Source organism: Sorex fumeus, unplaced genomic scaffold (genome assembly GCF_029834395.1).
Source record: "Sorex fumeus unplaced genomic scaffold, SorFum_2.1 ptg000006l, whole genome shotgun sequence".
Lineage (NCBI taxonomy): Eukaryota > Metazoa > Chordata > Mammalia > Eulipotyphla > Soricidae > Sorex > Sorex fumeus.
Window position 1 is genome coordinate 25,595,351 of NW_026606063.1, and position 27,389 is coordinate 25,622,739.

Sequence of the window (27,389 nt, forward strand, 5' to 3'; positions counted from 1 at the left end):
TGTTCTTATCCCTGAGTCCAGAGCACCACGGTCGGCTCAGGTCCCACAAACTGACCGGGTCTCAAGAATGACCAGAGTATCCACTAGACGCTCTCTGAGTTCTCCACCCCACGCAAGGTCAGAACAGAACCAACGCCCCAGTAATCATCCCTTGCAGGATTCTGCGGGCCCCTGACCTCCCACCCCCATTTTCCTTAGGTTCGTCTGTGGTCTCCTTGGCCGAGGAGAGCTCTGGGCTGGTGAGGGAAACTCACATGACATCCAAGCCCCCACACGACGCTCCCGAGTTTCTCTGGCAGGACGCCTTGGCTCCACAGAGCCCTTCCAGATGACAGGCTCAGGTGCTATGCCAACAGCGTGTGGAAAAAGACCCCCACAGAGCCTCCACTCAGCACACACAGGGGCTAACACACACACACCTGCACACGCACAAACGCACAGGCTAACCCGTTCATAGACACAGACACGCACACACATGCACACGCGCCCACACACATACGCACACACACAAACACATGCGCACACACATCCACAGGCTAACACACACATGCACACAAACGCGCACACACACAAGCACACAAACGCACACACACAAAACACACACACATGCACAAGCTAACATACACGAACACAAATGCACACACACACAAAACACACACACATGCACAAGCTAACACACATGCACAGGCTCACACACACACACGTACACACATGCACACACCCTTGAGGACACAGTTTCCCAAAAAAGGGATCTTGTGGGGAAAAAACTGTCCAGAACCTTCCGACCTCCCTCTCTCCCTCTCCCTCTAGTTCTGAAACTGTGAAGGGCTCCCTCTCTGTCCCTGAGTGTCCAGGTTACCTGCCCAGCATAGTGAGGCACGCAGAGGGAGTCCAGCTTGCCTGGGGCCCAGGGGCCTCTGTGTGGCCAGAATCCCCACTCCCAAGTCCTCATGGACGGCCACTCCCTCTGGCTTCCAAGGCGAGCAGGGTGCTGCTCCCACACCTGTCCACACTCCAACAACGCTCCTGTCCTGCAAGGCCATCACAGCCCATTTCCAGCCTGCTCTGCTGTAAGTTCCCTGGCATCTGGGTGGTCTCACTCATCGTCACGAAACCTACAAAAAGCCCTTTAGAGTGAGCTTGGTCTGGGACAAGAGCCGTCCAACTGTGCATGAGGAATGACAGACGTCTCTGTCTGGGCGCATCCTGCGAGCTTGATCATAACCACCCTGGAGCAGCAAGTGCTCGGTGAGCACTGAAGCTGAGTTCTTAGAAAGCCTGACTGTAGGCAACGTGGCTCCTCGTGAGACCAGGGCCCCAAGTCTCGTCACGGAGCTCAGTGTCTGCTAGGGTAAGTTTTCTCATCAAATCAAAGGCCGTTAGGGCAGGAGCGATAGCACAGCCTGGAGGGTATTTGCCTTACACACAGCCACCTGGGCCACCTGGGTTCATCCTCAGCATCCCATATGGTCCCCAAAGCACTGCACAGGCAACAGAGTGACTCCAGGATACCCAAGATTCTGGTGCCATCAGAAAAGCCAGAGGGTTCCAAGGGGGTTCTGGGTTTTACAAAATTCATTTCCCGAGAACTAAGCCCTGAGTGGAAGTACCAGCCAATCGGCGTCCACCACAAACATGGGCCTCTCTCTGAGGCTGCGCTGGTCCTTCTTGGGGTTCTGGGCTGCCCTGGTTCTCCTTCTTGGGGTTCTGCGGAACTGTAAACACACACACACACACACACACACACACACACACACACACACACCACTCTGCAAGGCTCACCAGGGAAAGGCAGACCCACAGGAGCACTCCCAACACCAAGCTCGGCCAATGAGAAAGCGGGTTCCGAAACCTCCCTTCAGTAAGCATTAGACCGTTGAGAACAAGGGTTGCTCCAGCAAAGTCAGCCTACGTGGCTGTGGGGTCACGAGTCATCTGCGTGCTAGTAGCCAAGATTTATGCCAGTAGCACGGAGGCAGATCCACCCCAACTGTTCGGGACTGCAAGTATCACCTTGGAAGATGCGTTTTGTAACCTCTGAAGGAAATCCCTCTGGAAACTTAGCTCCTAAAAATCAAAACTGAAAAACAGTTACCAGGCAGAAACCACACACTTCACTTGCATGGTCTGATGCAGTCAGTCAGTCAGTCTCCATCAGAGGTGCCCGCCACCAGGGACTTCACCGAAGAGAACCAACAGGATGTGCCCCCCAGTTATATCTGGGGCGTGCTCTATCTGGCAGGCAGGTGAGAGGTGGGCAACCCCGGAGCATGGAAGCAGAAACCTGCACCCACAGCATCAAGAGAAAATATAAACCAATGCCCCCTACTCTGCTCTTGGCCAAACCTCTCTTCCTGTAATACTAAGGAAAAAAATTCAATGCCACTTTTCAGAAAGTCTGAGGAGCTATCTGAATCATCCCCCGAGTAATGTCCCCTGTTCGGAAATGGTGTGCTGAACAGTGCCCTGCAAACTCACCTGTGGAAACGACCCCAGATGCAAAACAATGCTCACAGCCCAAATTTTTATTTTTACCTTGCCTGCCTGTTCTAGCGCCACAGAATTGGGAAAAGAATTACAGGCATCACTGCCCGGAAACTGAACCTGGCACTTTAAAAAGTCTAATACTCAGGACAGAGGGGAGGGTGTTTGCCTTGCATGTGATAGACCCGGGTTCAATCCTCGGCATCCCGTTTGATTCCCCTGAGCACTACCAAGAGTAATTCCTGAATATAGAATCCAGAGTAATCCCTGAGCATCACCAGGTGTATCCCAAAAAGACAATAAATAAAAATTCTAAATAGTCTTTTATTAGACTTTTTTAAAAGCCTAATACTCTACAAATATTGAACATGAAAAGGAACCATCTGTATCTCTTTTTTTTTTTCTTTGTAAGTAAACTGGTTAGTTGAAAAAATAGATTTGGAAGCGTGAGGTTAAAAGAGAGTCAGGACGGAAAACACGCAAGAAGGGGAGAACCCCGCCCGCTACCTTTCTGGAGGAAGGAACCGAGAGCACTGTGGAGGGCAAGAACTGGAGAGTCCACTCTCGTCCGCCACTGCCAGGTGAGATGGGGACGTCCTTTTACAGTCTATCGGACTACTGGACACAAGGCCAGACAGTGAAAGGGAAAAAAAAAATCATAGGTCAATGAAATGAAATGAAATTTGACTTCCAATACCTGACTACTAGCAGGAATCACAAATGAACGTCCTGAACAGCAAACGGTGGAGGTTACTAGGTGGAGATTTTTTTAAAAAGCAACATGAGGGGCTGGAGTCATAGTACTGCAAGTAGGGCATTTGCCTTGCACGCAGCCGACCCAGGTTCGATTCCCAGCATCCCATATGGTCCCCTGAGCACCACCAGGAGTAATTCCTGAGTGCAGAGTCAGGAGTAACCCCTGAGCATCTCCAGGTATGACCCAAAAAAGCAAAAAAGCAAAAGTGCAACAGGAATTTTGTAAACCACACACCAAAAAGGAAATTGCCCCAAAACACATTTATTTTCACTTTCTGTTTCACCCACAGACTTCCCAGGAGCGTCTCCTGACCGCACAGCCTGGCTCCAAAAGCTTGACGCTGTGAGCTGTCGGCTGTGTCCTCTGAGAAAATACCCACTTCCAGGAAAAGAAAAGTCTCTGTAGCCTGATCAGTATGGGGGCTCACGTGGCCACAGCCCGGATGCATGGAGTATTACATACACAACAAAGAGACGTATGTGGGGGTCGCACTGAAAACGTTTTAAATTCCAAAGTGAATCGTGCAGTGCTGCCCCTGAGTGGCTCCTCAGGTGGTCTCTGCCTTTGTCCTCCACAAGCAGTTTCTCCTCCCCCCTCCCCCCACACACACACCCCGCTGAGGTGACTTCTCCACAGACTCTACCTGAGGTACCCTCACCACGGTAGCCAGCACTAGCTGCGTCTGCTACTGGGGAGTGCTCAGGACGTGAGGAACCCAAACCAGGGTGCTAGAAAAAAGACCCTTAATTTGGAGACAGGGTATGAGCCGGATGTAGGCCAAAAAAGAATAAAATAAAATAAATAAGTAAAAATTTAAAAAGCACCCCAAAATTGGTGGCCGGAAGTAGGGCACCTGTCATGCATGTAGCTAGCTGACCCAGACTCGATCTCCGGTATCCCACATGTTCTCCTGAGCCCACCAGGAGTGATGCCTTAGCTCCTCTGGGTGTGGCCCCAAAAAACAAAATAAATAAAGATATGAAAACAAGAACGGAAAAGGAAAACGCTTCCGTCACTGAGTTCCATGCCCTGTGGAAATGAGATGATTATCGCAGACACACCCAGGGAAATAAAACGGTTCCTATCGACCTCTTCGGCTCCCTGTGACGCTCTAAACCTGGTCCTGAGGACAGGGAACAGGCACCTGGCGGGCAGCGGGCCTTTGTGGGGGCAGAGCTGGCATTTAGGAGACAGCTGGACACAGCCCTGCTGAGCAACATTGCCCATCAAGGTTCTGACGAGAACCAGGCGTGGGCCTTCTGTCTGCCCCACACACAGCTTGCCGTGTTGCGCCTGGTCCAGTGGGAGAGAAGCAGACTTCTGTTGGGGTCTCAATTCCCTTCCCCTGAAAGAAAGAGCTGGCCCTGTTTACAGGGGCCTGGGGGCTTGCTCCACCACTCCACACACGTAGGCACTCTGGTTGAGGATGAGGGATGATACACCTGACCCTAAGAGCAGAAGATGCAAATCAGCATCTATACTGAGCCTGACAAGGTAAACGTGATACGTGTGGATTGCCCCTGAAATGTATGTATAAAAATGTCTCTCCCCGTGTGAGAGCTAATAAACGGATTGCTGCTTGACCACCAGCTTTCCCCCGTTCCACGTGGTTCTTTCTCGGTGGTGGCAGGAGTCCATGGTGTGCAGAGGGTCAGGGCAGAGGCTTCTCTCCTTCCCAGTCCCTCTCCTCTAGGGAGTAAGTCCGGCGACCAGGGGGATCATACTCCAGAGTGCCGGGGTCGACTAGCCAGGACCCTGACAGCTTCCCTGAGCCGAGCTGGAGCAGAACCCTCCTGGCACCTGCCAGTAGTTTCCAGGTCCCTTCCTCTTCCATTTTATCCCAGAAATAAACGCTGCCCTGGCCAGGATTCCAGAACTCTGCTCTGCTGCTTCGTCGGTGAGTCCTGAGCGTTTCCCTCGCTTCAGCACCGCCAAACTTTGTGTCACATCCCCTACCGGCCTCCAGCACGAACTCTTGATGGCCTCGGCGTGGTAGGGTCCACTGGAGCCCACACACCACCACACCAGGGGCCAACGTTCATCCCCACGTGGGGCTGGGGGGGAGGGGATTCCTGAACTGTCCCTCCCACAATTCCTGGTCAGCGGGGCTCCCAGATTCTCCTCAGCGTCTCTGGCTGAAAAGGCTCTGGATTCTAAGGGCTGCCCACTTCCATGCTGGGCAGTTCCAGACTTGACGGGGCACAAAGTCATCTCAGGAAAGACGTGTTCTCAGTTCAGAACAGAGCACCAGGGCAGCGGGCAGCATTCTAGCAGCCCGAATGGACTTCGAGCCCCTGCAGCCACGGTCCGTGGCTGCTCTTCACCTCAGAGCTGAACGTCCGGCAGGCTCAGTTACCTGCTGGGCATGCAAGCATCGAGGGTCACAGAACCACACCCCACTTTTCCGTGTCACCTCAGCGAACCAAGAGCCACAGCTGTAGTTTAACACCAGTTACAAGCCTATGACCTGTCCGTGTTTTCTTAGTTTGGGGTGGGGGCCTGACCAGGGGCCCCACCAGCAAGTCCCGGCAAAGTGGGCCATGAATTCAAGGCGAGGGCCTGGAATCACCCAGACCTCCCTGGCAGGACAGGGGACCCTTAGGGGCTGTGCCCGGAAAGGCTGGGGCCACCCTATAGGTCCAGGACTGGCATCCAGATGGACACAGGCCTAACGCCGTTTCCTTTCCCAGACCCTTACTTTTTTTTTTGCTTTTTGGGCCACACCCAGCAATGCTCAGGGGTTACTCCTGGTTCTGCACTCGGGAATTACTCCTGGGGGGTGCTCAGGAAACCATATGGGATGCCGGGGATCGAACCTGGGTCGGCTGTGTGCAAGGGAAATGCCCTACCCACTATACTATCTCTGGCCCCATTACTTTTTTTTTTATTATTCCTTCTCTATACCTTCCTACTCTAATCTGTACTTTTCTGGTGCTGATCACTTTTTATCCTTTATTCTTTTTCTACTGAACACATTTCCTGCCGCTGACTAGGAGTTCCCTAGGCAGAGATGAGCAAATCCACGCCCGCAGCTGCTCACCTTGTACTCGGGGTCCACTCTCTATCGGAATTAGGGTAAGACGCCGACTGAGGGTATGTCGGGCCTGGGGAACGGTCTTTCTCAGAAGCATCATCTTGGAATGGAGGTTTATCGTTAGAAAGGATTCTGGAGGGGAAAAAAAAAACAAAAAGGAAGATTACAAGTCCAAGAATTATTAGTGACAGATCCACAAGAAAGCAAATTTCCACTTCTCTTGGTTATCTCTAAGTACTCTTCAGATGACCCTGCACTGTATCCCTGTAGCGCTGTCCTCCCGTTCTTCATCGATTTGCTCGAGTGGGCACCAGTAACGTCTCCAATGTGAGACTTGTTACTGTTTTTGGCAGATCAAATACACCACGGGAAGCTTGCCAGGCTCAGGATACTCTCAGTAGCTTGCCGGGCTCTCCCAGAGGGACGGAGGAATTGAACCAACATCCACCGCGTGCAACTTAAACGCCCTACCCGCTATGCTATCACTCCAGCCCCAGATGACCATGATCCCCTGGAAAACCACCCAGGTAGAGTTTCCAGGCTGTAACTGGGGAAAAGTGAGATGAAGACACACATAAATGTGTTTTGCAGGTGCGTCCTTTGCATGATTTACAAACTTTACACTTTGGGGTAGGAAAGACGGTAGGGGCTAAGGTGCTCCCCTAGCATGCAGCCCACCCTAGCACCGCGTATGGTCCCCAGCATACCTCCAGAGGTCATTCTGGAGCACAGAGCCAGAAATAGTCCGAGTACTCCTGGGTGTGACCCAACACCTTTTACCCCACCAAAAGAAAAGGAAATTCAGAACTGGCTCAGTGGCTGAGAATGTGGCTTGGTGCTCGAGTTCACATTTACATGTGTGAGGCCCTAAATTTAATCCCTGCACGCACACACACACACACACACACACACACACACACACACACACACACGACACTTTGGGGCCAGAACAATGACTCAAGGAGCTGAACACAAGAATCTGGATGTGGGAAACCAGGGTTCGATTCAAGAACTTAATGACCACCGGGAACACCCCCTGGGTATGACCCAAGAACAAAGAACACTGCCAGGACCAAAAAGAAGCTACCAGTCCCGTTGGGACCCAGCCCACCACGTGACCCCCTCTCACCTCACAGTGCCCACCGGCTCGGGGCCCTCGTCGGAGCTCATCTCTATGGGAAACATGTCCTCATCTTCCGACACATCCATACTGTCTTCTCTCTTCAGGCTATCCAGCTGCGACTTTCTCCGCCGTTTTCTTCTCTTCTTCACCAACGAGCCCCCGGGAGGGGTGTCACTGGGCGGCAGGTCCTGGGCTGACAAGCTGGGGTCCAGGCCCCTCGTCCTGTCCATGGAGTTCCTTTTCAGCTGGCACTCCATCAGAGAGGCTCCTTCCGATAGGATGGGGGAGGTGGCCAGGTGCATGGGGATCACCTCCTGCGGGACGGGAAATGGGCTGGTGAGCCGGGGGCTGGGATCACAGGGCTGGCTGGCAAACGCGAAGGAACCCGTTGGTAAGCCCCAAACCTCACAACCTGCTGGTGACAGATGGAAAAGCACCTGGGTTCCGGGCAGCGGTCAAACACGCATTACATGGCAAAAGCCAAGTTTCCGTGTGGTCCACCAATTCGGCTCCAGCCACATACCCAAGACAAAAATGCTCAAGTATTGGGGCCAGAGCGATAGTACAGCGGGTAGGGCGTTTGCCTTGTACACGGCCGACCCAGGTTCAATCCACGGCATCCTGTGTGGTCCCCTGAGCACTGCCGGGAGTGATTCCTGAGTGCGGAGCCAGGAGGAACTCCTGTGCATCGCCAAGTGTGACCCAAAAAGCAAAACAAACAAACGAACAAACAAAAAATGCTCAAGTACTGGGGCCAGAGCGACAGCACAGTGGGTAGGGCGTTTGCCTTGCACATGGCCGACCCAGGTTCAATCCACAGCAGCATCCCATGTGGTCCCCTGAGCACTGCCGGGAGTGATTCCTAAGTGCAGAGCCAGGAGGAACCCTTGAGCATCACCGGATATGACCAAATAGCAAAAAAAAAAAAAAAAAAAAAGAAAAGAAAAATCTCATGCACACAAACTTCTTGTACACAAAGGCTCATAGCAGCCATTTTTCACAACAGCCAAAAGGCAGAACCCACCTAGCACCCATCAGCCTATGGGACAGAACGGACATGGGTGACTCCATTCAGCCCCCAGCAACCGCAACAGAACTACACCCATAGGGCTACACACCATGGTTCATTCAGAGACACACAAGAAAAGTCTCTGCACTGGGCTCAGCAAGGACTGGGAAGATGGGGACAGGGGAGGTGAGGATTGAAGGGCAGAGTTTCTTTCAGAGGTGACAACCTTGTTCCTTAACTGTGCTACCTCGGGGGAGGGGGGTGAGGTGGGGGGGGCGAAGGAGATAGCCCAAGGCTCTCAGCATGGGCTTATATGGAGGAGGCCTGGTTTCAGCCCCCAGCACTGTGGGACCCTCCCCGCTCCCAGCACTGCCAAAGAAGCCCCAGAGCCCTGCCAGGTATGGCCCAAAACTAAAATAAATAAATACATAAAATATATTTTATGCACCGGACGAGACCAGTGCAGTCAGTCTCCTGCCCCTGCGCCTGGCTGTTCCTCGCCGGGGTCCCTTGGAGGGGAGCGGGTTGAGCTTTCCTCCCCACCCCGACCAGGGCTCCGGCAGCCGAAGACCTCCAGGACCAGCCACCACCATGCTGAGACCACTCTCCGCACACATGAAGGTACTGGCAGAGGGACAAAGCCACGCGGGTTCCGGGGCCGAGATCTCCAAGCCTACTCGGATTGGAGTCGAGCATCCTCCACCCAGATCCTCCAAATTCCAGTAGGCGGGGGTCACACCCACCACCTGGCCCCCTGGCGCCGTGTAATCCCATCAGTGGCCAAGACTCAGAGACTATAAAAACCAGCTCCTGCGAATGCGGTCATGTGACATCTTATCAGGACATCTTTTTTTATGACATCTTATTATCTCATTCCTACTTTGGACAAACTTGCAGGCTATCGAATGTAGCCTGCCCACAGGGCAGAGTCTGGCAAACTCCCCGTGGCGCACCAAATATGCCAAATACCAGTAACAATGATGGGTCTCATTCTCCTAAAAAGCCTTGAATATAATCTCAGGGCTAGGATGAAAGAGACGTTACTGGGGCCTGCTCGAGGCAATCGACGATTAACAGGATGATGAATAAAATAAATACAAATGGTGCTGCCTGCTTCTCATTTGTACCATGCAAACCTCTGTGCTGTATACCAGAAATGGATCAGTGAGGGTCCCAAAATTATATGACTGTTGTAGATCTACAACTGTACCTCATGGTGTCTCACTAATAAAAATTTTTTAAAAAACGCAAATAAAACAGAAATGGCACAGTTGTCAGCTCTTGGTGGCTTAAAAAAATTATATGGCTGAAGCTGTGAACATATTTTTTAAATAACAATTTTTTTTAAATGGTCACTCACTAAATACAATCAGAACAAAGTAGGCTATGGACCAAACATGATGGCTGCTTAATACCTGTACTGCAAACCATAACGAGAGAGAGAGAGAGAGAGAGAGAGAGAGAGAGAGAGAGAGAGAGAGGAGAGAAAGAGAGAGAGAGAGAGAGAAAGAGAGAGAGAAAGAGAGAGAGAGAGAGAATGTGCCTGCCACAGAGGCAGGGGTTGAGAAGGGGTTGGGGTGGTGGGAGGGATACTGGGGTCACTGGTGGTGGAGAACAGGCACTGGTGGAAGGATGGGTATTCGATCATTGTATGACTGAAATGTAATCGTGAAAGTTTTGTAAGTCTGTAAAATAAATAAAAAAATTTAATGGGAAAATAAATAAATAAATACAATCACAATACTTGAGACGTGTGAGTTGACAACTCCAGATATTCAAACAGTTTGGACAGTGGTTCAGGCCGGCCAATGAGATTTGATTTCTGTCTCCCTGGACACGGGCACGCTGAGACAAGCGGGGCTGCCCAGTCTTGTGTGTCCAGGGCAATGCCCAGCCCCGTGTGACCACACGCCCAGCACAGGGAGGCTGCCACCGTCCACACGGCCGAGTGCCCACTTCCAGTCCCCCCCACACACACACACTCACACTTCCTGGTCCCCGGGACCAATGGCCGCGGCCCACACCACCCTCCTCACCTGGTCGTTATCAGTCTCCTGAACAAAAAAGGCTTCTCCGTTATCTCCCAGTTTCATGTGCAAATCCACAGACTCCCCGTTGATTTCAATGTCAACCTGAAGGAAGGGCCAACGGTTAAGAGAACAGGAACTCAGCACCACCCACATCTTACCCACATCTTCTGCCCAAACCTTGAGTCACCTCCCCCAGGGAGCACCTCCTGGTCCCCTACCTCAGCCAGTGCCCCAGGCTGGGCATGCTCCAACCCCCCTCATCAAGTCACAGGCTACTTACTGCCCACACGGCCGCAGCCCCACACCCTGACTCCCCACACACTCACAACCACAAGCATCAGAGGTGATGCAGGGTGACCTCGGAGGCAATACCCACCCGGGCCCCCCATCTCTGGAGCTGCCCCCGTCATATAGGACCCTCATTTTGGCATCACTGGGACTATCCCAGCTGAGACCGTGACACCGCCCCCCCCCCCCGCCGTCCCCAGAACTCAGAGGTGCCACAAACAATGAGCGAGGCACAGCAGCTGTGTAGACTGGTGAGGCTCCAACTTTCCCCCCAGCTCAACCCCTCCTGCTCTTGCTGTGCCGTCAGACAGGCCCTGACCCAGACCCTCGAGGAATGACCAGCAGGGTCCCTGGCCACTCGGGAGACTCCCACAGAGACACCATCCATCCGTCCATCAGGGGAGTGGAAGAGCCAGGCTCGCGTCTGCCTGGGGGCGGCCCATGCCCAAGCTCCCCCCAGCCACACACCCCCTCCCCCACCCCGGCTCCCCGGCACTTACCACCTTCTCCCGGGAGCGCAGCACCCCCATCTTCCCGAAGCGCACGTGGAACGGCGAGCACTGGAGGCTCCCATTGGGCTGGCGGACGACGATGATGTCGATGCATCCCGAGAGCGTGGCGGGGTTCAGGCCCTTGTAGAGCTCCTTCACGGTGACGAAAACCTGGCCCGCGAGCTGCCCCACGTAGTTCATGGTCTGCGCCTGGGAAGAACCAAGAGGCCCGTGAACGTGGGGAAAGCCACGGTAGGGAAGCTGCCGGCTTGGCATTTTGTGGCAGGGGTCAGGGGAGGATGCCAGGAAAGGCCTGATGACCCCCGCCCCGGGCTGGGGCCCTGTGGGCTCCCCAGCACCCATCCATCCCCACTGCCCATTTCTGCCCCCTCTCTCTCGGGCCCCAAGGCCTGATTCTCCCCCCCGTATCAGGCACAGGCCCCTCCTAGCCGCAGCCCCCTCACGCCCAGTGATTCTGCTGCCTGTGTCTTGTGTGGTCAAAATGGTGGGGTGTAGACTGTTTTCACAGATGGATCTGGAGGGTATCATGTTGAGGGCAGTCAGCCAGAAAAGAGGGGCAGATCTGTCTCAGAGAGGGGCCATAAAGAAGGGTGGTAAGGAAACAGCACCCAAAGGCCACAGGACCTGACAGCTGATCTAGAGAACTGAGCTGGGGGTTGAGGGGTGCCTGGGATCGGGGGGAATGTAGGATCCTGGGTAGCCTGGGACCACAATGGGGTAGGGAAGTGGGCTTTCTGGGGAGGGTATGGTGCTAAGTGGGCTCTCTTGGAGAGGGTGTGGTGCTGGAACAATGCACCCATCAAACCCTACCAGTAACGGTATGGTGAATCACAGTGCTTAAAATGGAAAAATAAAATAAAATAAAAATTCTTAAAGTTAAATAGAATTTTCTAAAAAGCTGGTCCGGAGCCATAAATAGTAGAGCGAGTAGGACACTTGCCTTGCACACACAGCCAACCTGGGTTCAATCCCCGACATCCCAGATGGTCCCCTGAGCACCTGGTGGTAATTACTGAGTAACCCTTGACCCTTGAGCATCGCTAGGTGGGGCCCTGCCACCAAAACAAGACAGAGACCTTGTTTTATCCCTCCCAGGATTCTGCCAACTGTGTCAACGGTTCATACTATTATTAGTGGGAGAGAAAAACAAAACACACCAGAAGATGCCTCTGATTTGGTGGCGCCTTCTCCACCCTGGTCCCCGCCTTCTGCCCGCCTGATTCTCTCCGCTGCCCCCAGGGGACACCCGTGCTTTGGAGAGCAGAGCGCAGGCCCAGCTAATCAGCTGAGCTCCTCTGGGCAAAGAGCCAGGATGTCCACTCAGCACAGGGCCCGCTGCTGGGGACACTGATACAAAGATCCAGTTCCTGTCCCCAGAAGACGTGCACGGGCTTGCCAACCAGGGAGAGGCCAACGGGCCAGAACAGCAGGTGGCAGCTTGGCTGAGTGTGTTTGCTTGGCAGCTTTCTTTCTACCAGGGGCCACACCCATGGTGCTCGCGGGACCTGGGGCCACTCCTGGTGGTTATGTGCCCAGCGGTGTGGGTCTGAGGGCTCAGGACTCAGGTCTCATGGTGCTGGGGGTCATCAGGGTCCCAGCTGGCCATGCCACAGCGAGGGGCACGGTACCAAAGGTGCCAGGCAGAAAACTCTGGGGCTCCCACATGACACACTACATCCACCCCCTTAAAGCTAAATCCCCAGGAAGCTGCTTTGCTGTTGGAAGTGACAGCTATGGAAAGCTCAGACGAAGGTAAGAAGCAAGGGCAACGCACACAGGGGGTATGTGGCGGGAATGGAGGAAAGCTAGAAGGCTGGGGGTGGGGGTGGGGGGATGCAGTGGGTAAGGGGTGCAGAAGACAAGAAGATGCTTCTAGGAAAGGTGTTCAATCACAAGAGGAGATTCAGACACTGCCCAGAGGCCCTGGAAGCGTTGAGTGAGGCTGGAAGGTCACGATGAAGCCAATGTTCCATGATGTAGGAAAGATGATGGATAGATGGGCCGGAAAGAACTGGAAGGCAGGAAGAGGGAGGATGGCTGCCAACAGGGACAAGGAGGCAGGGACAGTAGCCATGGGGATCCTAGTAACAGGAGGGAGCGGATGCTGTGCCTACCAGGCCCACACCTGTCCACGGCCCTCCCATAAAGCCCACCTTGCGGGTCATGCTCCTGCCCGGCACCGAGCCAGGGTGTGGGCTGGACTGTCCTGCCCTTACACTGCAGAGGGTCAGTCCTGGCTCCTGTCCTGCTCCTCGTCTGACACATGACACTGCTCCCGTGTGCCCACAAGGTCCCACAGGCCAACACATCGGATCTTTCAACTTCCAATGGATGACTGAGCCTCAGCCCTGCTCGGGTCCACCCACCAGGGACACCTACCCGGGCCCCGTCTGTGATTCCAAGCACCCGGCTGACCTCTGCTTACAGCCGCCTCTGTTCCTTTCTCCCCCTGAGGCATGTTACTCTCTCCTCCCCTCCCCCACCCCCCACTCTCCTGGGGACACGGACAGAGCCTGGTCCTTTCCAGTTAAAAAACAAACAGGAGGGATACTGGGATCAGTGGTGGTAGAAAATGGGCACTGGTGGAGGGATGAGTACTCGATCATTGTATAATAAGTCTACAACTGTACCTCATGGTGTTTCACCAATAAAAATTATATATATATGTGTGTATGTATATATATCACTGTATCACTATCATCCTGTTGTTCATTGATTTCCTCAAGCAGGCACCAGTAATGTCTCCTTCATCCTAGCCCTGAGATTTTAGAAAGTGCCACATTCGAGGCTCTTTCAGGGTCAGGAGAATGAGACCCATCATTGTTATTGGTTTTTGGCATATTGAATATGCCATGGGGAGTTTGCCAGACTCTGCCGTGCGGACAGGATACTTTCGATAGCCTGCCAGGTTCTCCAGAGTAAGAACTAGATAATAAGTTCTTATATAAGTATAATATATACATATATACATAGATACATTGATACACAGATAGATGATAGATAGATAGACAGACAGACAGACAGACAGATAGATAGATAGATAGATAGATAAAAAACAAACAGAAGCTCCCACTTGGAAGTGTCCCCTTTAACCTGTATCAAGTGACTAGAAGGGACCATGACATTCCCTTTACAAATGAGGAAGCTGAGGTCTGGGAGCTCAGGGTGCAAATACTATGCATGGGGGTAAGGGTAGGGGTAGGAGGCTAAAGGAAACTGCTGATTCCAATCTCCTTCCCGGTAACAGGCCAGCGACCTAGAAAATAACCCTAAAGAGCCTGGGAAAGGGCCAGAGAGAGACAAACGGGAAGGCCCCTGCATAAGGGGAGATGGTGGCACCGCAAATAGTGCCATGAGCTCTGCCACCAGGGATCCCTGATCTCCAGCCCTGAGTACAGCCAGGAGAAACTCCATCCTCCCCCCCTCACCCCAGGAAAGCTCTCAGCAGCCGTAGAGCAAGACAGCGAGCTGCACCCCGACTGCAGGCTCACCTCCTACCCCCCAAGAAGGAAGCCAGCTGGCCTCCAGGAAACGCACTGGAGACTACCCCCTGCCTCCCTCCAAAGGGCGCCAGCCCAGTGTCCAGCACCCCCAATACCTCGAAGGCTATGGTAAGGATGGCTTAGAGGTGTAGGTTTAACTACATTCAGCAAAGAGCAGGTAGGGTCCAGCTCCTTAAAACAATGTATAATATGAAAGGGAGGAAGAAGAACTCTCGGGAACCCTGGCAGAACAGGACACCAAACGGGCTGAAATGGCTTAATGACGTTAAGTATGGCCCTCGATGCCGAAGTCTTTGTGAAGCAAGAAAGGGAAGCCTCGAACTCCACAGCGGGGCACAGGCAGCAGAAGGAGCCCTTGTGGCAGCTGAGATACTGCAGCGGGAAGGAGCTTGCCTTGCACACAGCCAACAGGCTTCCGTGTCCAGCATCCCACATGGTCCTTTCAGCCCACCAGAGCCAGAAGCCTCATCAGGTGAGGCCCAGAAGCAAAATGAAAAAGAAGCCCTTCTCAACAATAGTTGGAAATGATGACTCTGGATAAGAACTGTGTAGTGTGTGCAACTGTGTGCTAAAAACAGGTAAGGGAACAAATATGATAAAGAAGAGAAAGGGAGAGGGAGAGGGAGAGGGAGAGGGAGAGGGAGAGGAGAGAGAGAGAGAGAGAGAGAGAGAGAGAGAGAGAGAGAGAGAGAGTGAGAGAGAGAGAGAGAAGGGGAGTGCCTGCCATAGAAACAGGCTGGGGAAGGGTTCTGGGGGCAGGATGGAAACAGTAGGGATGCGTATTGGAATAGTCTATGACTGAAACTGAAACTGGACCATAAATAGAGGAGGAGAAGATGGAAGAAAAAGGAAGAAGGAAGAAGGAAGGAAGAAGGAGGAGGAGGAGGAGGAGGTGGAGGAGGAGGAGGAGGAAGAAGAAGAAGAAGGAGAAGGAGGAGAAGAGAGGAGGAGCAGGAGCAGGAAGAGGACGAGGAGGAGGAGGAGGAGAGGAAGGAGGAGGAGGAGAAGAAGGAGCCCTCTGCTGGACCCCCTTCCTAGACAGGATCTCAGGTTCAGAGGAGGAACAGAAGGAGAAGGAGGAAGAGGGAGGAGGAGGAGGAGGAGAAGGAGAAGCAGCAGCCCTTCTGCTGGACCCCCTCCCTAGACAGGATCTCAGGTTCACCGGATTCTTATAATCACCTGTAGCTATCCTGGGGCCCTTCACAGAAGACCCAAGGAGAAGTCAATGTTCAGTGAGGTGAACGCCCACGTTCACAGTTAGGCCAACAGGCCTGAAATGGGATCTTTGGGTTCTGGAGCCCCCTCTTGGGGGTCTGTCAAGTAGGAGCCCCCAGGGTAGTAGGCTGAGCCCTGCTAGGGGTATGAAAATGTAAACAGCCTCTCTCTAGTCCCCACGATACCCCCTCAGCTGTGCTCTTCAGCCAGGACACACAGCTACTTCCCCTACCCCGCACCGCTGGGGACCACCACCAATAACACAGCCCCAAAGAAAGTGGAAGGGCCCCCGGGACCTCATTCTTGATCCGGAAGCGACGTTCTTCACAGGATGTCTTCTTTCCATGACACTGGTCTCGAAGACCAGATGCCACAGCTCTGGCTGGGCAAAGATAAGGGAGGATCTCCCCAGTTCTGAGCCACCACAGGGCCTCTTTGAACCCTGTCCAAGGGCTCTGTCCTCTGAACCCAATAAACAAAGCAGTCCTCCTGTGACCAGGGGCATATCCCAAGGCATGTCACAGAGTCCAAGAGTGTCAAAACCAGCGGGACCCAGACCCCTTAGCTATTCCAACACCCGTCCTTTAGAGAAGTAAACCCAGGACGAGTATGTGACTTAGCTGCCACCCAGGCCAGAAATGGAACCAGGGATCAGCCCATCCCATCTGCCCAATCCCATGTTCTTCCCAACGCACGGACCACGTGAACCGCCCTGTGTTATTTCTGACCAGAAATAATCAGAGTATCATTAGCTCCCCGCTCTGCCGAATAATTCATTCACAAACCTAGAACTTGCTCTGTCTGAAGGAAGACACAAGGAGAGAAAGCGCAACTCCATAATTGTTAACCATTGAGTGCATGACCAAAATTCTCCAGGTCTAACGGAGTCAGGGATGGGCAACCTCCCGGCATCCCCATGTTCTTCTAGGCACCAAGAACTGACCCTGGTGCCATATAAGCTCATTAACTGACCATGATTCAGAGACTTATAAATAAATCTCGAAAGAGATCAACAAGCTGCAGAGATGCCTCTGGACGCAAAAGTCACCATCCAGTTCAAAATTTAACCCCGGTTGTATCCACCCCATCCAAAATTTTAGAATCCCTGAAGCGACATCTCAAACTCTATACCACTGATATTCCAGCAGTAACACACCACACTGGATGGACTGTAAAGTAGAAGGCGACCAATCTCAATTAAGAAAATATTAGCACACAAGGCTCAACCTGAAACAAAACGTTAGTAATCTCGTACACAAGGGCTCAATGGCTCCAGGCTGAGATACAACAATCTTCACAGACTTTCTTCTAAGGAAATCTTTTTTGATCATTTTTAGTGAATTATTTACAACAACCACTGCACCGCACTGTCCTCCTGTTGTTCATCAATTTGCTCAAGCTATTTAGGGTCTGCTCTTGGTTGGGAAAATTAGAAATAATGGTGGAGGGACGATGTAATCATGGTGGGATTGGTGATGGAATAGTGAGTGTAATAAATCATAAACAACTTTTAAAAATTAACAAATAAATAGCAGCCAATCTTAGAATTGAGTTTAGACCAAGCACCACCACCACCACCACCACCCCCACCACACACACCTGAATTGCATATGGTACCCACTAGCCCTTTCAGGGGTGATCCCTGAGCACAGAGCCAGGAATAAGCTTTGAGACCAAAAATAAAGAGGGACTGGAGAGGTAGTTCAGTGGGTAGAGCATTTGCCTTGCATGCAACCGACCTGGCATCCAATATAGTCATCCAATATAGTCCACAGAGCTCTGCCAGGAATAAAAACTCCTGAGAATCGCTGAGTGTGACTCAAAAAGCAAAAAAATAAATAAAATTAAAAAAAATAAAGGAAGAGAATTCTGACACAGGCTATGACACAGATGAGCCTTGAGGACAACACTAAGTGAAATGAGCCAGACACAGATGGGCCCAGACTGTATGAGCCGGGCAGGGACCAGGTCTGGAAAGAGACAATGGGACCCTGAGCATCATTAGGGCACTGGGGGCTGAGGGGGTCAAGAGCTCCAGGTCTGCAAGGGGAAGAAGGTTCTGGAGATACAAAGTACTGGCAACTGGGAGACCCTGTGTATGCCCTCAAAATTCATGCACTGAATCAGCACAGCGGGCTCGGGGAAACACCCCTGGAGTGGACACTTTGGAATCCCAGAGCCCCAGGTGCCAGTCTCAAGCAAGCGGGCATAGCCCGGCACCAAACCAAAAGTGAAGACAGTGACTTTGACCTGGCATGTCTTTGACCCCTTCTTTTCCTTTCCTAAATGCAAGGGCATGAGGAAGAAATAACTGGTATGGCTCGGGATGGATTCTGAGAGAACATGGCTTGGCTACAAGATCTCAGAAGAGATCTTGGGGGCTGGGAAGTTTGGGGCCAGTGACTTTCCTGGAGGGGCAGGGGACCGTCTCCCCTCTCGGCCACCTCTCTACAGGGGTCTCTTCCCAATAAACCGACGCCAGGAAAATTCTTAAAGAATATAGACTTCAACTCCTCCACTTGGGTTTGAAGAAGTAAAAGGCTGAGGGGAAAGGCGGGTTTGGGTTAACTGAAGACAGACAGGAACAGGCCAACGGGCTGGGAGCACTCGGCCTCCACTCCCTGCTGTCATAGCACTTCTGCTTCCAGAGGCTCTGGACAGCGGGGAGGGGACTATTTGTCCTGGCAGAGCAAGCAGCTGGGAGTTCCTCTAAAGAACCAAAGGTCAGCAAACCTTAGCTGAGCACTGTATGTCCGTGAGGAGGGACTGGGGGTGGGGTGGGGGGCCCGGGATGGGGAGGGGTGTGCAGTGTGAGACAGCATCCCCGTGGATTTCCACCTCTCTGGATATTCTTCCCCCAGTGAGACCCACACTAGTTAACACATAGTTCATCACATAAAGACCCTGAGGTCCACTGATATCGTCGGTAATAAACAGCCAGTTCAATTTGAAGAGCCTTATTTGCTCCGACGAAATCAGGGAATTCGAATTATTTGGGGCCCAGCTTCTCCGCTGTCAATCCAGGCGGCGGCTGTTCTGCTCATTTCTTATGCCGATGGTCAAACGTTGACTTCAACGCCTGGTCTAGTCCTCGCAGCCAGAATGTTCCAAGGGTATGTTAGCCAGGAAAGCATGTGTCTCCCCTTCAATAGGGCAGGCCGGCTCCCTTGAAGGGAAATAAGGTGGTCACAGCCTCTAACCATGGGCTGGAGCGATAGCACAGTGGGTAGGGTGTTAGCCTTGCACGTAGCGAACATGGCCGATCCGAGTTCGATTCCTCTGCCCCTCTCGGAGAGCGGGGCAAGCTACCGAGAGTATCTCACCCGCACAGCAAAGCCTGGTATGCTCCCCGTGACGTATTCCATATGCCAAAAACAGTAACAAGTTTCACAATGTTACTGGGCCCACTCGAGCAAATCGATGAACAACGGGGTGACCGTGACCGTGAGCCTCTAACCATGGGCTACTACCAGTTCCTCTTCTCTGAGAGCAGCGGCATCCATCAGGACTCAGGGGTCCCCAGGCACCCCCATCTGCATCCCTCACTCTCTCCTTAGCTCCTCACCTGGACACCTGACCCACAACGCGTCGAAAGCAACTCCTCATCTGCGGAGCCTAAGTCCCTCCTCCCCTCCCTAACAGTCCCTCCTGCCCAGCTTCCCGATGGAAATGTCCACTGCCCACTATCAGGGGCTAGACAGACTCCCGTCCAACCCCACTGATCTGCTCTCCTTGCTTAAGTCTGGGCACTAGCTCCTCTCCTGGAGCCTGGGAAACATTTACATTCGTATACACACGGTCATCTGTCCTCTTTCTTTGATAACATTCTTCACTGTTGTCAGGAACCTTATCATATATATATAAATCACTGTCACTACCACCCAGTTGTTTATCGATTTGCTCAAGCGGGTCCAGTAACATTGTGAGACTTGTTACTGTGTTTGGAATATCGAATATGTCACAGGTAGCTTGCCAGGCTTTGCCGTGCAGGCGAGATACTCTCAGTAGCTTGCCGGGCTCTCCGAGAGGGGTGGAGGAATCGAACTCAGGTCGGCCATGTTGGCTGCATGCAAGGCAAACGCCCTACCCACTGTGCTATCGCTTCAGCCCATATGTGTGTGTGTGTGTGTGTGTGTGTGTGTGTGTGTGTGTGTGTGTACATATATATATATATATATATATAGAGAGAGAGAGAGAGAGAGAGAAATCTATGAGACTGTGCCTGGTCAGAGGGGCACATTTCTGGGATGTCTGAGAGGGTTTAGAGCTGTATGGTGGTCATCCTCCAAGAGTGAAGACACCCAGAACACCACTGCCCAGGCACAGTAGAAACAGCCATGCTCATAGTTTCCTCCTCCCACTCTTACCACATTAAAAACAAGTGACGGAGGCCCAGGTGGAGGCAGTGAGTGGTAGGAGTTGAGATCCTGAGAGTGGGAGGTAACACAGGGAGTGCAAAGCATGATGACAAACTCCCGTATGCCGAAGCCAGATGTTGGCCAGAGCGATGTCAAGACCTAATTTATAGTGAGGGGGAAAAAAATCCCACCTGGTTTTATGTCCCCTGCAAGGTGTCCCTCCCACCCCCACCCCTTCTTTCTGTCATCGCTCCCTTGGGAGCAATTATAGGTTAGCTCTGGGGACCTCCTGTTATAATTTAACAATTCAAAATCATAACCCGCCAGTGCCATGACAATCTATAGTTGCCATGACAACCGAGTGAGCCAGCCAGACGCAGACCCCAGGTGTTGCGCCCCCCGCCCCCCACCACCACCACCGGGGGAGAAGGATGGGAGCAAACAGAAGATGCAGAAAGTGCGGAACCTTCAAAAGAGGCAAAAGAAAGCATTAGTGCTCCCCTAGGCCCCTTCCTGCAGGAGTGTTTCTTCTGCTTTCTACTAAACACACATTTGACTTTAACCCCAACCGGGTGATTGCTTCATTTGCATTCTTAAATAAATGCCTGTTTAAAATACCCTACTCGGGAAGGATGATGCTAGACCAGATCTGAGTATTCAAAGAGATATTCTTGATAACCTTTCAGTATCAATAGTGCAAACCACAATGCCTAAAAGGAGAGAGAGAGAGAGAGAGAGAGAGAGAGAGACAGACAGACAGACAGACAGACAGACAGACAGACAGAAAGCAAAGCACCTGCCATAGAGGAAGGCAGGGGGGTTGATGGGAGGGAACCTGGGGACTTCAGTGCTGGGAAATGTACACTGGTGCAGGGATGGGTGTTGGAATACTATATGACTGAAATCCGATCATGAACAGCTTTGTAAGGGTCTATCTCACAGTGATTCGATAATGAAGTAAAATAATTAAAATAACAAAATTCCCTGCTCTTGGGGCCAGAAAAATAGTACAGGGGATAAGGCTTGGTTTCATGCAGCCAATCCAGATTGGATCCCCAGCACCACATATGATCCCTGAGCAATGAGCCAGAAGCAAGCACTGAGTAGGGTCCCCTCCCCCCCAAAAAAAAAAACATTTATAAAATTATCCCATAACTTTTTCTTGGGGAAACAGAAGAATCAGGGATGGGATGGGGGGGGGGCCTATGTGTGCTCCCAGGTGGGCACCCTCCCCACTGTATCACAGGAAAATAGTTCAGTGATATAGAACCGACTTCCAACTTCGTGGTTTGCTCTTCAAACCCGTGTTCTCCTAGAACTCAGCTCCCTGCGTGTTTCTTTGCTTGCTTACTTCTCACTCTAGAGAAGCCTGTATCTCTCTTAAACACATACTTCTCCCTTTATCCCCCTCACACCTTTCTAAGTTACAATAAAAACAGTCTTGCTTCACCAAAACTAAGAGAGGGGGGAAGAAGGGAGAGGGAGAGGGAAGGGAGAGGAAGGAAGGAGAGGGAGAGTGCCTATCTTGAAGAATGAGCCCTTGAGTTCTACCCACAGCACAATTCCCCATACTGGGATCAACTCAAGCAACTCTGCTGCCTGGGATTCCTGGTGCCACCACAAAGTGTGTGTTCTCCAGTGCAACCTAACTCAGGGTTATAAGCAAGTGTCACAATACTTGGCTCTATTGCACCATAGTCATTGCATTAATGATAAAGGAGGGAAGAAAACTTCTTAAATTTTTTCTTTTAAAAATTAAATGCATGTCCCAGACAGCAGAAATCAGGTTAAGATAAAGTGTCTTCGGTTCCAGGGTTAGTATCCCCACCTGGGAGCAGAGGCAAGCAGGAAGAAGGGGAAGGTATGTGTGGCAGAGGTCTCCGTGTCCGAGAGCAAACAGCCTCGGACCACCAGGATGAGGACTGGTAGTGTCCCTCTCCTGTGTCAGCAAGGAATGTGCTGGCATTGACTGCCGGGACTGAACTAGAAGCAAATGAAAGACAACAACTCAACACAAACAACCAGATGACACCCACGTGTCAGCCACACCATGCCCTTTCCTTCCTCTCTAGAAAGGACATCAGGGGTGAGAGGATTCTAGGGTCTCAGAGCAAGCAAATCTGACAGCTGTTTCGTGTCTGACTCTGTTGGCCCAGTCCTCCCCCCCGCCCCCCCCCCCCCACCACACACACCTCCTCCCTCCAAACCCAAGCTTGCTTTCTTGAGGTTCTCGGGGGAGCTGTAGGTGCAGCTGACACGCACACACTTCTTACTGGACAGCACAGCCAAGAATTCCAGGGATAGGACTGGAGCAATAGCACAGCGGATAGGGCGTTTGCCTTGCATGCCGCCAACCCAGGTTCAATTCCCAGCATCCCATTTGGTCCCCTGAGCACCACCAGGAGTGATTCCTGAGTGCAGAGCCAGGAGTAACCCCTGTGCATCGCCAGGTGTGACCCAGAAAGAGAACCCAAAAAAAAAAAAAAGAAAGAAAGAAAGAAAAAGAACTCCAGGGATACTGACGAGGGCTAAGACGGGCCCAGATGAGGGCCCAAAACTTGAATGGGCCTCTTGGGGAGGATGTCCACCAACGTGGGAGAGAAAGTCTTACTCCAAAGCTGGGAGACCTGAAACCCACCACATTTATGATGAGCCAAACCCTGAATACCTCACGGAACTGAAGCCCAGGAAGAAAGCCGCCCAGACCTCCCCGGGCAAGCTGCCTCCGCATCTATGAGCATGTCCATCTGGCGCGAATCTCAACCGCCCTGCGCTATGCTAGGAACCAACAGTGTCATCTCTCCGGGGAGCCTGGGACACCAGGTTCACATGGGTGGTCAGGCCAGTGTGACCACAAGGCAGCGGAGTGAAATGCCACGGCAAGAACAGTGGCCGCGGCGGGACCCCGAGTTCCCCTGCCTTTCGTACTGCCTCCCCCTTTCTGGGCAGAGGAAACTAGGATAAATCAGAAAGGCCCAGCAGGAAAACACAAACCAACGGTCCGATAGCTTGAACAAAATAGATGGCAGCCATCCAGTTCTCAATGTTCTCAAAACAAAACCAGCACGTGGTTCAAGGGCGCTCTCTCTGCACAGAGAGGCAGAGACTGTAATTCAACTCGGAAGTGAAATGCACGGGAGCCACTCCAGAGGGAGGGAGGCGCACAGTCTGAACCAACGCCCCAGGAGCCACGGGGTCGGCGGGGAGCGAGCTCACAGCCGAGGGGGCATTCAGGTGTCCGAACTGCCACAGGAGAAAGAGGAAAACCACGAGATTGATGGGGCTCAACCCTTAAAGGTCAGACGACGAAGACCTGGTCACGGCAGCATGGTCAAACTGTCTTTATCCCACACAAGAAACCCAGTGGGGGTTTTGATTGTTTAGATGTGGTTACGGCAGGGAAGGAAGCAGCATTGCTGGGGTTGGGGGGAGGGGGGTCCTCCTATCACACTCTGTATCACTGTAGTCCCATTGTTCATCGATTTGCTCCAGAGGGCTCCAGTAATGTCTCCACTCATCCCAGCCCTGAGATTTTTAACAGCCTCTCCTTATTCATCCTTCCCAATGCTGCCACTCCCCTATTAGAGGCTCTTTCAGGGTCAGGGGACTGAGACCCGTTATTGTTACTGTGTTTGGCATATTGAATATGTCACGGGGAGCTTGCCAGGCTCTGCCGTGCGGGCAGGATACTCTCGGTAGCTTGCCGGGCTCTCCAAGGGATGGAGGCTTTTGGTTTGTTGTCTACTGTCTAAACCCCATCAGCTATGATGTAGTAATTACGGAAATTGGGTAGGGAGTGTTTTATGATGTGTCCAGGAATATGTTCACTCATGTGTGAAGCTAGGAGCATGTGGAGCATGTGGAGAGCGGCCCGGAAGCTGGCAGTAGTTGGGTAGTGGAGATCAGCTGCCGGGGCTGGGTCCCTTGGGGCAGGGAGGGCTCTCACCCACTCCCCTCTGGAGCTCCCTGAGTGAAAACAGCATGGTGTGCAGTCCGGTGGCATGGTTATGGGGGCCTCATTTTATGCTCCCTTCAGGAGAAGCAGCCATGAGTTCTGGAGGGTAGCCAATGAGAAGATTATCTGGCACTGGCAGGAGATGGTTTATGGGTTGTGACCCCTGGGTCGCCGGAGACTGGGGGAAACAGGCAGAAGATCTCTGCTCCCGGGTCCTGTTGAGCCCAGAGTCCAAGGTCACAAAGTTCCACATTGCCTGGGTTCCGTGGGACTTCACTCATGCATGAAGCTCACACACACACACACACACACACACACACACACACACACACACACACACATCCAGGCATCCATTCCTGAAAGGGGCACATGTGGCTGCTAAAACAGCAAGTCTGAGTATGAACGTGGGAAGTATTGAAGTCAACAGATGGGAAATGTACACTGGCAAAGAGATGGGTGTTGGAATACTGTATGACTGCAATCTCATCAGGAACGGCTTTGTAAGGATCGATCTTGAAGTGATTCAATAAAAAAGTAAAAGAAAAGAAAAAAAGTCGGCAGAGGGCTTGCCTGCCTGCCTGCTCTCCTCCTCCTCCCTTCCTTGCTCATTTTAAGTGTAATTGCTTTGTTATAAATCAATGCTATTTCAATAAACATGTTGCCTAATTAAAAACAAATTCAGAAGGGGTCTGGAGTGATAGTACGGAGGCTGCCCTTGCCCACAGCTGATCCGGGTTCGATCCCTGGCATTACATATGGTTCAAGCCCTGCCAGGAGTGATCCTTGAGTGCAGAGCCAGGAGTAAGCCCTCAGCAGCATTGGGTGTGGTTCAAAGCCAAACAAACCTCCCCAAAAGTAGTTTAGTGTTTTAATAAAATAAATAAGAAATCAAGAAACTGGAGCTAGAACGATAGTGCAATGGGGAGAGCGTTTGCCTTACACTCGTGGTCGACCCGGGTTTGATCTCTGGCAGCCCATATGTTCCCTGAGCACTGCCAGGAGTAAGTTCTGAGTGCAGAGTCAGGAGTAACCCAAGTATCGCGGAGGGGTGGCCCAAAAAGCAAAATAACAATAATAAAATAAAATAGATATTATAAAAGAAAAGGAAGAGAAGGAAAGAGAGAGAAAGAAGGAAGGAAGGAAGGAAGGAAGGAAAAGAGAAAGAAAGAAAAAAAGAAAGAAAGAAAGAAAGAAAGAAAGAAAGAGAAAGAAAGAAAGAAAGAAAGAGAAAGAAAGAAAGAAAGAAAGAAAGAAAGAAAGAAAGAAAGAAAGAAAGAAAAGGACTGGCGCAAAAGCACAGCGGGTAGGGCATTTGCCTTGCATGTGGCCGACCCAGGTTTGATTCTCAGCGTTCCATATAGTCCCCTGAACACTGTCAGGGGTAATTCCTGAGTGCATGAGCCAGGAGTAACCCCTGAGCATCGCCAGTGTGACCCAAAAAAGCAAAAAAAAAAAAAAAAGAAAAAAGAGAGAGAAAGAGAAAGAAAGCAGGAAAGCATGAAAGCAAGAAAGAAAGAGACAAAGAGAAAGAAAGAAGGAAAGAAGGAAAGAAGGAAGAAAGGAAAGAAAGAAAGAAAGAAAGAAAGAAAGAAAGAAAGAAAGAAAGAAAGAAAGATCAAGAGAGCAAGAGTCTCCTAGGAACAAAAAGGTCGCAAAGTCAATGCCCAGAACAAAATCCCCAGCGGGAACTGTTTAACTGGCTGAGCCACTTCACAAGTGACATGAAAGGACAGGAGTCCTGAAAGGAGAATGGGGGTTGGAGGACGTGGTGGAGGGAGGACGGGAAGAGGGGGCAGGAGGCCCTCAATCTCCAGGGACTGTGGGCAGTGGCGGGGGGTCCCAAGAGATGCATCATGTCCAGGAGAGAGTTTGCCAGGAGCCCACGGCTGGGGCCTCCAGAGGCTTCTGCAAGTCACTTCCCCCCTCCATCCTTCTGAGCAGCGGGACCTGTGTTTTAAGGCGCACCCGTGAAACGCCCCGACTTGAAAACCCCACGGGGGAGGCCGTCCTCTGTGCTGCTAGAACCCAGTGTCTGCAACAGGGTGAGGGCACACAGCACCACCAGCCACCGCGGGCACCGATGCTCGGCTGGCCTCGCCCCCACCTGCAGACTGGTAGATCTGCACTGAGCATCCTGGCACCAGCAAAGCCAATGACACACCACCAGCCTCTCCGTCAGGGTCTGCTTTCACACACCGGGCACGATGTCCACTGCATGGACAGAGGGATGGCCACCGCTGTACAGACACACCTGCTCGGCTCAGCGCTGCTGTGGCTCTCTTGGGGCCCGGGCAGGGGAGGGGCAGAAGGCCAGCTGCCCCTGGGGTTCCACAACACAGGAAGGCAGAGTCGGTGGCACAGGGCACCCATTTCCTTCTCCAGCGCTAAGGCCACCAGGATCCACGTGTTTAGGGGACTCCCTTGAGCAAGGGCCCCTCCTCTTCCTCAGCCAGCGTCCAGCTTGCAATGGTCTGTTTGCCCCTGCCTGGCCTCTGCTCCCCAGACTGCTCCGGGCAGCGCACCCAGCTTAGGTCCCAGGTGCCTGGTTGACACTCTGTGGCCCTGGCACTGACACCAGCCTTCCCTTCCGGGAACATTTCATCTTCACCACCGGGCTAAGGGGCAGTTAGCTAGGTGGTCTTGTAAGGACAGTCAACAGCAGCTCATCCTCCTTTGCGTTGCTATGTCCCTCCAGTGTCTTAGGACAGGTGAGGGGCCAGCCGATGCCCACCCTCCTAGACTCTCACCCTTACGGAGCGGAGATGAGGCATTCACTTGCGCCGGCCAGGTCAGATGAACTGTCCTGGAGACGCAGTAAAGTATACACCATTGCTTGAATGTCTATGTCCACTTCTGGTTTGGTTTGGGACTGGGGCCACACCCAGCAGGGCCAGCTGTGTGCAAACCAAGCACTTTCCCCACTGGGCTGTCTTTCCAGTCCTCGATGCCCACTTTTTAAAACTCTCTGAAAGCAGAAGAGTTTGTCTCCGGAGAGAGCACATCCAGTCACCGGGAGTGTGTAAGTCACCAGGCCCGTGGTTGGGAGCTGGCTCCTTTTGGGTTGTCCCCGGGCCCCTGCTGACCCAATCAAGCTCCCACGCTCCCATAGAACAGGAGAGAA

The 27,389-nt window shown here is 52.3% G+C and overlaps 1 protein-coding gene across 3 annotated transcripts in view; it reads right to left on the bottom strand.

Moving 5' to 3' along the window:
- LPIN1 (lipin 1) overlaps positions 1–27,389 on the bottom strand; it is a 159,157-nt gene that overhangs the window by 47,660 nt on the left and 84,108 nt on the right. The window contains exons 3-7 of one of the 3 annotated variants that reach the window (XM_056128506.1): positions 11,226–11,426; positions 10,444–10,539; positions 7,405–7,712; positions 6,282–6,407; positions 2,992–3,099 (exon numbers count right to left, since the gene is read on the bottom strand). In XM_056128506.1, the coding sequence (XP_055984481.1) occupies positions 2,992–3,099; positions 6,282–6,407; positions 7,405–7,712; positions 10,444–10,539; positions 11,226–11,426 (839 nt within the window). Of the gene's footprint in view, positions 1–2,991; positions 3,103–6,281; positions 6,408–7,404; positions 7,713–10,443; positions 10,540–11,225; positions 11,427–27,389 lie in introns of all 3 variants that reach the window. The other 2 variants (XM_056128489.1, XM_056128498.1) reach the window with 2 other exon arrangements.